This window comes from Biomphalaria glabrata, chromosome 1 (genome assembly GCF_947242115.1).
Source record: "Biomphalaria glabrata chromosome 1, xgBioGlab47.1, whole genome shotgun sequence".
NCBI lineage: Eukaryota > Metazoa > Mollusca > Gastropoda > Planorbidae > Biomphalaria > Biomphalaria glabrata.
Genome location: NC_074711.1, coordinates 75530065 through 75545746, shown reverse-complemented (window position 1 = coordinate 75545746; position 15682 = coordinate 75530065). Strand labels below are relative to the sequence as shown.

Here is a 15682-nt window from a genome sequence, read left to right as displayed (position 1 = left end):
CTTATGAAACTATGAAGACGTATAACATCTCGTCGGAGATACCAGATAATAGATTTACAAAAAGTAAACTTTACATGCATGAAACTTATCCACTGATCCTGCTAGACACTTATTAGTACGTGACACTAAGGAAGGTGGAAGTTGGTCAAAGACTCAATAAAATGTGTGATCATTTATGGTATTGTGGCTGGATAGCTAAGGTGATATAGCCTCGCGTTATTACCACGAATTTTGCGGATTCGATCAGATTGACAAAAGAGACAATGAATGTATACTTTTATTATTTGAACATAAAATAAGAATTGATTTCATGTTCTATGGTTTTTCGTCTTTACCAGGTGCACTATTTCTATGGCTATTTAGAACTATTGGTTAAAAGAACTTTTACATCCCGAGAACATTTTCATGACTATAGAATATATTGTATAGTACAGATTAAAAATAAATAGCTTTGAATTGATATACTACAGAGCAATGGTTCCCAACAATACTTGTTTCAATATAAGCTTATAGTGATTTTATAATGTTGGGAATTACATCACATTAAATTCGTTTATTCATCATTAGATAAATTGTTGAATTTATTGATTCACATTTTAATTTTTTTTTTAAATAACTGGTAGCTAAATCGACCATAACTATTTACGACTTAATAATTAAGTACCAAGACGATTTATCGATTATAGAAAAGATCAAAAGATAAAAGAATATCAGGACTGATATATGTGATATAATTGATGACATTGAATGATGACTAAATATTGATAGATCCCATGAGAGTGTATTGCAACTTATCTAAATACAGGGTTGAAGAAGGAAGAGTGGTTCTCAAAAGTGGGCATGTAGGCATCAACTTTTACTTCATTTACTCTGGTTCCGTGTTTGTCAACTCAGAAGACGTCACTGTGGATGGTAATAGGTTTATGAGAACTGTTGCCTTACTGTGCAGAGGCGATTCCTTTGGGGCAAGTAGTACTTAGTAATCATGCAAGTGGACTGTATAAATACTTTTTATCTAAACAACGCTTGTACTAATAAAGTAATCACCATCCATAACAGGGTAAAGTATGTTTTGTTTAAATTCTGTTTGCTGAAATTAAAGATAAGTACAATTGCTTAACTGGCAGATCAGTTGGGGGCAGTTTTTATTGGTGAAATGGGTTGTACACTCGTTCCTTGCAGCTTTAAATAGCATCAATTAACCAGACGATATTTAAATATTTAGCAAGTAGTAACAAATGGCATCTTCATAACATCACTATAACATCCTCTTCTTTACCTCATCTGCTCGTTAGGCCAATAGGGGAAAATATACTTTATAACTTACATATTTATTGTGGTATATACATGAAATAAATCTTATTTTTCTATAACATTTATTTTGTTTTAGTTTTAGCCTGTAAATAAATTGTAGTAAATAATTTTATGTATTTTTTTTTGTTAAACTAATGAATGATTGTTTATAAAGCCCACCTGTTAATGCAATACATTATACACAGTTGTTTTTTTTGAGTCATTAGTATATGATTCATTATCTTTATCACAATTAAGAGATACTATACTATAAAACCACCGTACCCATGTGATCTGTATTAGGAGTTAAAAACCATGAATTCACATACTAGGAGTTGGCTCTGCTACAAGACATCCGAAGGACAGCGACCATCTCTGTCAGAGAAAAGTGCGAGCTGTTAGTAGTTGACAAAGATGTCTTCGCCAGCGTGTGTCCGAAAATTTTCGAGAAGGAACTACAGGAAAAACAAAATTTCATTAGGTAAGTGAATACACAGAACATTTTCTAATCGTCTGCGTGACACTGAAATCAAAATATCGAATATTTTAATCTGATTCATGTGCCATAGGTCGTAACACACTCTGAATTGAATAGTTTGTTTGTTGTTGTTTTTTCCAACGCAACCCCCATGGTCCAATAGAAAATTGGTCTTACGACTACGACTTGGAGTGAAGAGCTGCCGTTCCACGCTTGTCTGTTTGGAGAAATCCTTCCTACTGGTTATCACAGCCTCTTTGTGGCATGTTGTGACATTTGGTTACTAACTTTAATCTGTGGCAAATCACGAGATAACCTTTGAACTTTTAGAAAGGAAGTGAAATGAATGCATTGGGCAGTTGTTATTTGATCTTACTAGATAGAGAGTAGACGCATGTTTAATATACGCCTTGTGGTATTTTCTAAGTATTGTATATTTGAGGATAGTATCTTATGATTGCTGTTGAATTATAATATTCATCATGCTTTTGTGTTAGTATACTATTTTATGAGCTACTATATATATATATACCCAGCACCTATGGCTGGAGTTCATGCAAACATAATTTTATTTTATCATTTTTATGTATGAATAAACTTAATGTCTGAAACTTTACTCTGTGTATTTAAACGATCACTGTACTGTCCTATATGCACATATAAGTGATGTGAACTTTACGTAACGACCTAAGCACATCACTACAAGTCAGAAGAATACGCGTTCTAGAACCAACGGGCACAGTTCCAAATTCGATGTGACGCTGGTCAACGAAATAATGGGACCCACAGACGCTTCGATTCCCTATTGGACTTTTTTTGTTCGTGTCGGTGTTATTGCCGGTGGTTGGCTTGTAGCACCAAACTGCTGGTAGACAACTAAACCGCTGTAGACGTATTATAACTTAACTTATACAACTTGAAATCACTTTTATTACAATATAAACAAATTCAACTTGAGATAAAATGAATTCAATGTAGTAGACTTTAGTAATAATATAAAATGGTATTCTAAACAAAATCTAGCTCTCTACAATAACACTTTTCAGTCTAACGTTATGGAGTCGTCTGTCCTAAGACCGCTGATGACAATGCCACTTATTCCTGGAATTCATGTCAAATTCGGTCTAACGCCGTCATCGAAAATCGGCCGTCCTCGTCACATATTATATTATCATTATGGTCATAGTTTCCCTCAATTGTAGCTTTCAGGATGAAGTAGCTAGCCCCAGGTTCAAACCTTTTCCTTTCTCTCCACATTTGGCAGATAGTGAAAAGTTGTCACAACAAATTATTCTCTTTTTTGTTACTTTAAACATATCGAAATTGTGAGTTAATAGTAGGAATTCAATGTGTGTGCTCAAAAGGTTTGTTAATTTATTAACTCTTCAAATTACCTCTTTGAACTTCATGGTTTATTGCATGTTTTCATTCTACAGCACTCTGGATCTGTTCTCGTCCAGTTTCTGGAGTCCAGAAGCTCTACACTCACTTTGTATGAATGCTCAAATACAAGAGGTAAAAGCATTTCTTTGAGAATGTCTATCATCACTGTAGTTGCAATCAGTAGTTTAGTTTGATACAAATATTTTAGTACTAACATTTGTAGTCCTACAAAATAGGTGGTGTGGTTGTGGTTGTGTGACTTAGAGGAGAAAATCAGATGTAAATTAATATTTTCTAAATCTGCTTATCTATATAAGTATGCATCCTCATCATAACAATCTCTCTCTCTGTCCCTCTCTCTCTCTCTCTCTCCATCTCTCTCTCTCTCTCTCTCTCCCTCTCTCTCTCTCTCCACCCCATGCCTCCTCATTATAGTTCTTGTTCTTTTTCTTAACTACTCTGCATCCCGGGATTGTATATTAATGGTTTTAGAATGCTAAATTCTTTTTTTCTTTATGTCCACGCATAAGTCAATGGAATTATTCTATGACTGACCGGTGCAATAAAGTGAATTATTTATTTTTTTTTAGTTTGTTGAGAATTTTAATTTGAATTTGAGTGAAAAAACAACACAATCTTGCTGAAATAGATCTTCCTCACTGGATTCATCTCCGGTCTCTAATTTCATTTTCCGTAATAACATCTACAATAACCTCGTAGTGTTGGTTTTCTCCCTTGATGTAGGCTTATTTGTTTTTATGCATTTGTGTGTATAATATTTTTTAGGAAAAAAAAGGAAGGGAAAAAAACTATTTGAATCATATTTGAAATACTATGAATCTTGAATAATATGAACGGTACTTTTAAAAAAATGAATACAGATCTGATAAGACTCCACTATAAACGTAAATTAATAATATAAATTGAGATACGTTTGAAATCTCAATCAATAATAATGGGTCTGTTTGAACTTTCAAAATCAACACAATGGTTCCAATAGTTAAATAGTATGTGTTTAACAAAATAAAGATACTAACAGCAGTATGTAAGTTTCATGTGACTTACAACTAAATGTTTAGTTTTGATAGTGGGAGTGTGCGTAAATGTATTGAAGGTGTACTTACATGTTATGTATTGGTGGTGGAAGTGTACTTACATGTTATGTATTGGTGGTGGAAGTGTACTTACATGTTATGTATTGGTGGTGGATGTGTACTTACATGTTATGTATTGGTGGTGGAAGTGTACTTACATGTTATGTATTGGTGGTGGAAGTGTACTTACATGTTATGTATTGGTGGTGGAAGTGTACTTACATGTTATGTATTGGTGGTGGAAGTGTACTTACATGTTATGTATTGGTGGTGGAAGTGTACTTACATATATGTATTGGTGGTGGAAGTGTACTTACATATTATGTATTTGGGGTGAATGTGTGCTTAGAGCCAACATGTATTTAGAAAATAATGTTAAGACATCCTGAAACAACTTGGCATCGAGGTTTAAAGACTTAGAAAATAAATCGTAGATGTTGGAATACTCTGCACTTTCTGTGTTAAGAATGGATTATTTTTATTTCAGTACAAAATTAATAAAGTTATTGTTGCTAACAGTTGTATTGAAGACTGGATCTACGCATGTATGGAGGTGAGTTGCGATGCAGAAATATTATTTTATGAAATTATCTTATCTCAATCGAAGCGAGACGTTTTGGCGCAGTTGTTGTGGTGCGATGGACGTTTCGGAATGGGACGTTTTAACGCAAAATGTTTTAGTCACATCATATATGTTCATTTGATTATGTCTTTAAAAAGAATGATGCATAGGCCCATATATGTTTTCTGTGTTTGTGTTTTAAACATATTTTTCATGTTAAGAACAAAAGTTATTTTTGTCCACTAGGTTTAAGTTTGTTGTGTAATTATTCTTACATCACTAACATTATAATGTGTGTGTGGGAGTTTTATAGTGTCCTAAAACAAATTGAAACAATGAAAGAAAAAAATCGATGCTGCTGCAATGCACACGTAAATGATTCATTTAAAGTAGCTCCAACTAAAAATAAGAGAAAACTGATGAATGTTATCCTGTTTCGCACAGCTTCCCAACATTTTATGGGGATGGGGTAAGAATGTCAACATTATGGTCCCAGCTAGGAATCTAACATTTCATAATTTATATGTGTTATCTGGATTGAAGATTACTACATTATTAAAATTAACCCTAACAGCCCACAGGATGGCGGGGGAGGCAATGTTCAAACGACATGTCCTGAGCACATTCCACACGACCAAGCAGCCATCTATAGTGCTTTTTTTTTCGTGGGGAGATGGAAGAGGAGAATGTATAGTATATATAGCCTACTATAGTATAGTGTAAAAACAATGTTTATTATAAAAGATTTGTTTTATAAATTATCATCAGAACCTGTCGCACTAAAACAACTGCGCCATAATTATTCCACCAGAATACTGTGTACTTACCTCAATGAAAGGCTAGAAGCTCATTGCAGTTGTTATTCTTGTTCTGTATTCGATTTTTATTTTTTGAGTAAAATGTACAATGTTAGCAATTTTTAACAAAATTGACTTTGTAGGGGAAAATGTGTGACTAAACAAGTTATTATAAAAAGAAAATTTGAAGTTGTTGTAATGGCATCATGAATAGGTTTTAGTGGCAGTTTTTTTTATAACTAATAAAACCCTACATTTGAATTTGAAAATTAAGATAAGCTTTCTATAAAATAACAATTATAATTACAATAACAAATTACTTTCATTTCTTCCATCCAATCAACCACACACATCTACACACCACACAACTACAAATCGCATACACACATCAACATTATCACACACAAATACTTGTACACTCACACACTCAACCACCATCCCCCCCCCCACACACACACACCTCTCGCCCTACATATTACAACACATGCACAATTTTTCACACCCACATTAATCCTGACATAAAAATGCACAAATTACACAAACCATCAAAAACGTCTTTGCAGGGTAAGTGTCGTATCATAAGATGTGTGTCCTTAGATGCTCCTCCAAATGAAGGCTCAGACAAAAGAAAACAGTCGGATGTTGTGTTGTCGGAGGAAATTCTACAGCTTCTGGCAGCTGCTACAGGTATATAGATAAAAAACACTCGCTATAATAGAAATTAGGATGACTTGTAGACTGTTATGAACGCGCCTTTTGTGTGTCACGCAGTGAGTACAACTTGCCCGTTGTCATTTGTGCTTAGTACGATGCTTAGTTTAAAGCATTGCGCAAGGGTTAGGTTTAGGGTAAGAGTCATGCTCAAGTTTATCATTAAGAAAAAGTTTAGTTTAAGGGTCGGGATTGAGATCCATATATGGTTAATAGTCTTATTTAGTATAGTTGAGCTCTAAAGAATCTCTGTCAAAAAAGAAAACAAAAGTTTAATGTTAAAACAATGAACCTTCCAGTAACAAGATATAATGTGAACTTTGAAAGTGAAGTCTCAGACTATTCGTGCTGCTTATAAATGCCACAATTTGCACTATTTATAGATATTTGCTTCATAATGTACCTAGTAAAAGATTTAATATAATAAATAGCAATATGTCATGTCAGTTCTGTTAGACCTATTATTAATAAATAACGGAGTTGAAGTGAAACTCATCCAACCCTTAAAGTGAACTACACCGATTTTTTTATTTTACTAGGTTTTTTTTTTTGGGGGGGGGGGGGTTGGTTGGTTGTTTTTAGTTATAGTGTTTTGTGTTTTTTCCCCACTTATTAGATTTATTAATTAAAATAATCATTTGCTCGCACACACACACACACACGACACGTACATTGACGAATTAGATTTACTTCTTAGAACAATATCTCCCGGGTCCATTAAGAAGTCAGATCTCGGAGGAGAATGTGATTGAGAGGGGCGAGAGAAGAGGAGAGGGGATTCTGGAATAAGAGATAATGAAAGTTAGGGGGAGTGGGGGGAGGTGAGACGCTGATGAACTCCATTAGGTGTTACAGAATTTTACTCTTAGTTCAATTCTAGAGGGAAGTTCCTAATACAATTTCAGGCGAGATTTCATTCAGCGAAATTGTCTGGACTGCTCTGGCTACTGGCACAAAGGGAAGAGAGGAAAATGCGAGCACTACTTTAGTACTTCTTTCTTTTTCTACAAAATTGTGCATAAGTGAAACATTTTTATAACACATTTGATCCCTGAATGTTTCTGCTAATCACGGCTGACTGTGGTCGTTTTAATTATTTGAAGAAAAAACAGGTCTGGTCAGTCTGATGTAGACAATTCACAAAAGGCATTCATTAATTACGACATTCGTGACAGACGCTGATGCTTTGAATCATAATGGCTGAAAGCTGATACTTGTTTTGTTGGTTACATTGATTTGTAATTCTTCTATAGACAAATCTAAAATTGTGCATTCAACTTATAAAAAAACTCATAAGAATTTTTATCAAACTACTGAACCATAAAATGTGACTAGAAAATATACATCTGCTTAATTAACAACCTCCACATGACCTGAACATAAAGTGGCAAGACATTGTATCTGAAACAAAAGTCTAACATGGAGCGGGGCAGCAAGGCATCCACACAATCCTGATGTAGTCTAAATTGAGATGGTTGGATCACGTGAATGACTTCTCCATCCCAAAAAGGTTTCTTTTGCTTCCAGCTAACGAGCTCAATGTGAACAAGGATCTAAGACACCTTCAAAGCGTCCATGAGAGCTTTTTACCTCTGGTGAGAGGAGCAAAGGATAAAACATCGTGGCGCCTCTCTGGAAGAATAGTCTCGAAAAACAAAATGCACACAAACTCCAGCAATAGCATGACCAGTGTGCAGCAGATTCATCCTGTGTCATATAGATCTTGATCTCACCAGCTCTTTAAAAGGCACAAAACTGCAGAGCCAAGCCTTCCGCTCCCTGAATGACAAGTGGTCTTCGTCGAATTGGATGAAATAGCTACACACTTACTTGCACATAAGAGCAATATCAACTGATTCAAAAAAGAAAAGGAATACACTTGTATAAAACTAGATCTAGTTATTAGTCAATTATTTTATGTGGGCTAAGCTACTAGATTTTTCATTGAAAGCAAGATTCTTTTTTAGTTTCTATTCAATACAGCTTAGACACGTGACATAGAATATGATCGAAACTAATTTGAACAACTAGACTCTGTCATCTGACTGAAATTTAATTTATTTTAGTTATTTAATAGATTGTTTTATGACTTGATTTCAATTTTCCTTGAATTTTTCAGCTTACGTCCACACAAAAATATTAAAATATTATCAACAAGAATAAAAACACATTTCTGCTGCAAAATTCACAATGAGTTATCAACTAATAAATGATATGAGATAGCCTTTGTTGCCATGTTAATCAATATTTCCTTTTTTTTTTTCATTTTGAAAAAAAAAATTGGAAAGATACCAAAATGACTATCATGGCACTGTACAATAAGGACACAGGAAAAGTCAGTTGAGAATAAGTTTGCAAAGTTAGGAAAGGGGGGGGGGCGAGTTAGTTTGTTTTTATCTCAACCGTCCTCTTCTTTGTTTTTCAATATACCATTCTTTCATCTCCTGGTACAGAATGCTGCCGAAAGATAATGCTTTTCTAATAAATTATTGTGTGTGTGTGTTTGCAGTAATAAATTAAGTGCAATTTAATTAACATTGCTGAAACCTAAAAAAAAAAAAAAAACTATGCCTACTGTTGGAATAAAAAATAGAGGCAGAAAGATGCCCACATGGTATACTGCAAAACCGAAAGAAATTCGAACTAAAAATATTACGCCACAAGAGATTCAATATTGAAAAGCGGATGAAATTTCTTAATAGGGCGAAATGCCCTATATTATTTTGTTTAATTATTTCCCTTTATTTAAAATTGTACATAAAACACTGGATAAAAACAAATATCGGCTAACCTGGATCTAGTTGATGAATGATATTCAAGAATACATAAGAATGCCACAGAAAAAGAAATCGACATTTATAAGTGCCATATACTCATTTATATGTATATATTGATCTTTCTGTAAAAAAAAAAAAAGTTCCCCTTTCAGACCTTGTAGTCTATAGGGCAGATAATGTAAAGGTCATCTGTTTCTGTGGCCTACGGTTAACAACGTTGTCATGCGGCCAGCACAATGACCAACCGCCTTTACTTTTCCCTAACTAATGTCAGGTACCCATTAGAGCTGGGTGGACTCAGAGGCGCCCGAAGATCCGGAAATTAAAAATCCCAGGATTCGAACCCCGTCCCCGGTTCGGAAGCCCAGCGCTTTACCGCTCAGCCACCGCGCCACTTTCTGTATCTATATTTAATTATTTATCAAACACTTTTAATTTTCTCAACATGATATTCTCTCTTCTGATCATTTTTTTTTTATTAATTAAAGGCAAGTGCGTCGCTAAACAGCCCATTTGTTGTCACATTCTAGATTTGTTTACTTTGAATTGTTTCATGCTATGTTACAGACCAGCACGGAAGCCATGCTGCAGATGAAGGCGATATGAAAGAGAATTTGCTAACATCTTTAGGACTGGATTACGTTCAGACTAGTAAGGTATGCTAGTGCAAGTTTTATTGTATGGAACGGCTTGGCTGAATCAGCCAGGATAAATCAATGACTTAGTTAAGTCTCTAATTAGCATGCACGACTAGATTGACACATTGATACGCTTTATTATCTTTTGTTAATAAAGGAATGTCTGTAATTTAAAAATAAGATCTAATGCCACGGGAGCACTTAATATGATCTGCGCAAGCCATTTCATTCAAATCACAAAACAAGAACTTCATTTTTTTTTGGGATGGGGGGGGGGGGGAAGACTTGGTTTATGGTTTAATCACTAATATCTGAAGATATTTACAAATATATGTACAAATGTTTGTTTACATAGTGCGTGGGTTCCAGCAAAAATCAGAGTCAAAAGTAGATCTACAATTCCCCCTTTTAGACCTTGCGCTAGATATTGTATAGGGCATCTGTTTCTGTGGCCCACGGTTAACGAGGGTGGCATGTGGCCATCACAACAGCCAACCGCCTTTTACTTATCTCCAACTAATGTCTGGTACCCATTAGAGATGGGTGGACGCGCCCTTAAGATACCGAAATTCAAAATCCCAGTCTTCGCAAGGATTTGAACCAAGGACACTGCGTCGGAAGCCAAGCGCTTTACCGCTCAACCACCGGGTCTCTTTCCCAGATAGATTTAGTCCCTTGCTTTTGCTGTCATTCAGATGTAATGGTCGCCTGTCAAATGGTCTGTCAAATTTTGGGTTTTATACATCAGTTTTTACATCACAGAAATACAGAAATAATTTTTTTAGTTCTTTCCACCATTTAATCTATCCGTCAGTAATTATATTTATACGTATCAATAATAATTAGAAATAAAAAAGTTAAAAAAAAAAACAGACAAGAACTAGATATTTTCTCCGGGGTTTAAAGTAGAAACTGATTTATCTGAACTAGACTTAATAATTTCTTGATTCAATTGAAATCTTAATTATAATTATTTATTGGTTAACAGTGTTGGATTTAGACTTGCTAAGGCTCTACGCTCTTGAGATATGGGACCCTTGGTAAAGGTTCTAGGCACTTGAGATATGGGGCCCTTGGTAAAGGTTCTACGCTCTTGAGATATGGGCCCTTGGTAAAGGCTCTACGCTCTTGAGATATGGGGCCCTTGGTAAAGGCTCTACGCTCTTGAGATATGGGTCCCTTGGTAAAGGCTCTATGTTCTTGAGATATGGGGCCCTTGGTAAAGGCTCTACGCTCTTGAGATATGGGTCCCTTGGTAAAGGCTCTACGCTCTTGAGATATGGGGCCCTTGGTAAAGGCTCTACGCTCTTGAGATATGGGGCCCTTGGTAAAGGCTCTATGTTCTTGAGATATGGGGCCCTTGGTAAAGGCTCTACGCTCTTGAGATATGGGGCCCTTGGTAAAGGCTCTATGCTCTTTAGATATGGGCCCTTGGTAAAGGCTCTATGTTCTTGAGATATGGGGCCCTTGGTAAAGGCTCTACGCTCTTGAGATATGGGGCCCTTGGTAAAGGCTCTATGTTCTTGAGATATGGGGCCCTTGGTAAAGGCTCTACGCTCTTGAGATATGGGGCCCTTGGTAAAGGCTCTACGCTCTTGAGATATGGGGCCCTTGGTAAAGGCTCTATGTTCTTGAGATATGGGGCCCTTGGTAAAGGCTCTATGTTCTTGAGATATGGGGCCCTTGGTAAAGGCTCTATGTTCTTGAGATATGGGGCCCTTGGTAAAGGCTCTATGTTCTTGAGATATGGGGCCCTTGGTAAAGGTTCTACGCTCTTGAGATATGGGGCCCTTGGTAAAGGCTCTATGTTCTTGAGATATGGGGCCCTTGGTAAAGGCTCTATGTTCTTGAGATATGGGGCCCTTGGTAAAGGTTCTACGCTCTTGAGATATGGGGCCCTTGGTAATCAACATAAGGCAATTTATTCTTTTGCATTTTTCTTTAAAACAATATTTGGGTCGTGTGGTCCTAATTATTGCTTACTTTTTTTTGTCTATGTTAAATAATGTTTTTAATTCAGTAAGCTTATCTTTTAATTACCAAGACATGGACATTTTTTTTATGAAATAGAGAGCCATACAGAAAACTTAACATTGACTGATAAATGAATGTTTGCTATCAAATTGTTTAAACACTAAATTTTATTTTTCAACAATATAATTACACATCCCAAACACCCTGTGAATAATATGTATATGTAGTTTAACTAGTCAATCTCTTACCCAATAGATTGATATTTGTTCTACTGTTCAATGAATTGAAAACTGTTCTCCAGACACTCGAAGAGTTTATCAATACTCTGCATTATTATGGTTTATACCAGCACTACATAAACCTTAGTCTGTCTTGTAATGACATTTTTCAGAAGCTGTACCTAGACAACACTGATGCCAGGGAAAGGAAGCGGGCCGTCCTTGGTCTTAATGAGACCACCACACTTACGTCGCTCATTAAGAAAGAAATGGAATCGAAGAAGGAGGTTGTCTTTCTTGACGTTGGAGTTATCGAGTCAGGAGAGATTTTTGTGAGTACTTGTTAGGTGCGGTGTATTCCCTTGTGCCTTGGTTAACGATATACATTTCATATTTATATAAGCGACTAGAACCATACAAGTGTCTATTAGATTAGAATATCTTTTTGTTTGCTTGATAAAATATGTAGATCTATAAGTAAAAAAGATATTGTATTAACCATATGTTTTTTTTTTCTTGAAACTCCACTCATACTGTCCTTATTTTTTGTTTTTACAAAAAAAAATGTAAAATTAGAATTATCTGAGAATTGATTTTATTGTCGAAGTGACTAAAATGATTTGATATTTTTGCAGGATCTTCCATGCTTGTTGGAGAATCCAGAATCTGAGTCCGCAAGTACGTTAATGCTAGTCAGCAGTGGAGCAAAGATACTACGCATTAAGAAAGCAGCTTTCTTTGACCAAGCTACTCCAGCCGCATTGGACAATACTCGAACACTAGCCAGTAAACAAAGGTAAGTGAATTGGATAATACATGTTCACTAGCCAGTAAATAAAGGATTTTGTATTGGACAATACTTAGACACTGACAAGTAAACAAAAAGTTTTGTATAAGACAATCCTTGGGTAAACAAAGGTAGGTTGTGATGCTAACCTTTCAAGCCTATCGGTGATATTTTAGCAATGTCTTTCACAACCTGACTACAAAGTAAAATGAGCATTGTAAAACATCAACAATTAACTTTGGATTGAAAAGGTTGCCAAATAATTTTTTACAAGATTCAAACCTAGTTAAGTAAAATTGTATGTTCGACATTTAGAATTCTTCCACAGTTCACCTTTTAAAGATAAAAGGGTTATATTTAAGCTTCTTGGTCAAACGTTATTGCACTGGTTGCACGAAACTTTTGACCACAGAATTCAACGAATTTTCTACCCTTGTTAATTTAAAATCTAGATATTTCAATGGGTACTTCATCAATAGCTTTTATTGTAATTTCATATTTAATTAATTAGTATATAAAGCTGCTTAGTTTTTAATTCTTTATATCTTTAGGAGCCCATCTCAGCAGAATATTTTGACCTCTTACAAGATTCAACTTAAATGGGATTCGTTCAAATCACGTTTGGTACAGTCCATTGTGAAAAGACCAGACTATTGTCAACCTATACAGAACAGAAAACATTCCTCTAAAATAAAAGACAATCGAAAACAAAAGGTCACCAATGATTTGGACGGTGACAAACACCCCCTTTCTTCTGCAGACAAAACAGACACAGTTACTGAGACTTTTACTTCAGACAACCAAGGGGAAGAGTCGAATGACAAATTGAGTAGAAGTCAGACAGATTTGATAGGAAGAAGAAGAAAGAGTAATTATTACGAAGAACTTGAGTCCGTGACAAAGAAAGACACTGAAATTATTAGACGTAAGCCTTCTAATGCAAGAACTGAACTTAAAATATCACATTTTCCAAACCATAGCATACAGTCTAAAGATTCGACCAGGGATGTGGGGCTGGAGTCGGAATTTGAGATAAGAAGTCGATATCACCTGAAGTCTAAACGAGAAGTCGGAGTCGGTAAAAAAGGTGCAACTGCCTTTATCAAAGGGAGGTAAAACAAAACAAAAGTAGCCAATTAAAATACTCAAGTCCGCATTCTAAGATTGTCCTCAACGAGCGTCAAAAATATTTTTTAACAAGTGTTTGTACAGCAATAACAGCTTTCAAGGTCCAGAGTTTTGTTAATAAAGCAGTAGATCTATAGGAGGCTGTTGAATCAGGACTCTTGTCAACTCGACATTTTGACGCAGCGGTCGTTTTGGCGCCTGACATTTTGGCGCTATATGTTGTTGATACTTTATATCTATTCATTTCGTTACGTCTTTAAAAAAAACTAATGACACATATCTAAGTGTCTTTGTATCGAGACGTATTTTGATCTGAAGAAGAATAGTTATTTTTGTCTATTATACTTTGGATTCAAGTTTGTAATTTCTGTCATGTCCCTTAAAATCATAATTGCGTGTGGGTTTCATTAGTGTACAAAACCAAAGTGAAATGCTAGAAAAAATCCATACAATTTGTTCTTTCTATAACTAAATATTACACGGACAAGATCACAAATGAGGAGCTATGGCAAAGAACTAAGCAGCAGACTATTGAAGTAGATATCCTTCAGAGTCACAGGCCATGGAAAGGATAAACTCTTCGCAAGCCTGCATCCAACATCACAAATCCTCACCGTGTGATTGTCAAAAGGGCTGAGCTGAAGGCTCTTCGAGCTCTAGGCATGTAAGCCTGCCTGAACAACCGTTCTGTCTGGAAGAGATCCAAGTCAATGGCTATGTAAAGCATTTCTGATATATCTGGCACTCCGGGCGCATGGACTAGAATGCATGGCCTAAGGCCGAGTACACCAGGAACCTCCGCCATTTTCCTATGTTGTACCAAGCTAACTGTGCATGTCTTGCCATTAGTGTAACGGTCCCCTGAGGAACGGTGCATGGATTATCGACAGGGACGTGGGAACTCTCTTTGAACTCCTCTCCGTGCAATGGGAAAGCTCTCGCATTCCCTTGGACACTCCCACAGGAGTTTGTTTAGCAATTCATTTAGCCTAATCACTTCCTCAAATGATCGTTTCCACCAGAGTGCCACGTTGAGGCAGAATAGCATACCCGGGCAAGTCCTCAACTGCAACCTCACTAGACAAGCCAGAGGGGACGGCTCAGAAATACATGACGCCGAGATTTGGAATATGCCAAGCAGATTGGCAAGATGTGGGGAACCGAGACGCCTGGAAGAAGCTTGTTGGCGGCATACGCCTTTGATGGAACCACGGGCAGAGAGGAAATGAAAGATGAAAAATCATGAAATACTACAGTTCACCTACAATTTCAGGGGGGGGGGGCAGTGAATTATGCTAGTAGTGTGAACAATCATAGTCATGAAATAGTCTAAACCTTTATAATTATTATAACTTGGGGGGGGGGGGGGGAGTGAAAAAATAAATGTTAATTATAAAAACTTTGAGGAGCTTTTAATTATCGTCAGCACTTCTTGCATCATAAGGGCTCGCACCAAAACGTGACGTCCCGAGAAGCTGTAGCATAAATTAATCGGTTTAGCTGAGTGTTCCTCCTTTTCATTGGAATAATTGGTTCAAAATAAGATAGTCATATATCAACCTGTAGAAGTTACTAGCATTAGAATAATATTTCTAAACAAAAATTAGTTCTAGTTCAATTAAAATTTCTCACCAAAGGAGATTTGCTTTTTTTTTTTAATTCATGTACTAAAATGTAGAAAGAGGGAGATAACTGTTCTTGAACAATTGGACATAATTCTAATGTTCCCATGTGTATACGCCTTTCAAAATCAGTCCTACATTTTATTAAATTATTTGTTTATTACTTGAGAAACTGAATGTAGCATCTTTTTTTAAAACGAACTTTTGTTTTGTCATCTAA

General features: G+C 35.9%; 1 protein-coding gene across 1 annotated transcript in view; it reads left to right on the top strand.

Moving 5' to 3' along the window:
- LOC106072610 (uncharacterized) overlaps window positions 1-15476 on the top strand; it is a 32050-nt gene extending 16574 nt beyond the window's left edge. Inside the window, exons 6-14 of the mRNA XM_013233001.2 lie at window positions 806-965; window positions 1626-1774; window positions 3208-3286; window positions 4736-4801; window positions 6171-6294; window positions 9663-9751; window positions 12099-12257; window positions 12561-12721; window positions 13264-15476. Coding sequence (XP_013088455.2) covers window positions 806-965; window positions 1626-1774; window positions 3208-3286; window positions 4736-4801; window positions 6171-6294; window positions 9663-9751; window positions 12099-12257; window positions 12561-12721; window positions 13264-13828 — 1552 coding nt within the window. The 3' untranslated portion in view covers window positions 13829-15476. The remainder of the gene's footprint in view (window positions 1-805; window positions 966-1625; window positions 1775-3207; window positions 3287-4735; window positions 4802-6170; window positions 6295-9662; window positions 9752-12098; window positions 12258-12560; window positions 12722-13263) is intronic.
- Window positions 15477-15682: the final 206 nt, after the last annotated feature.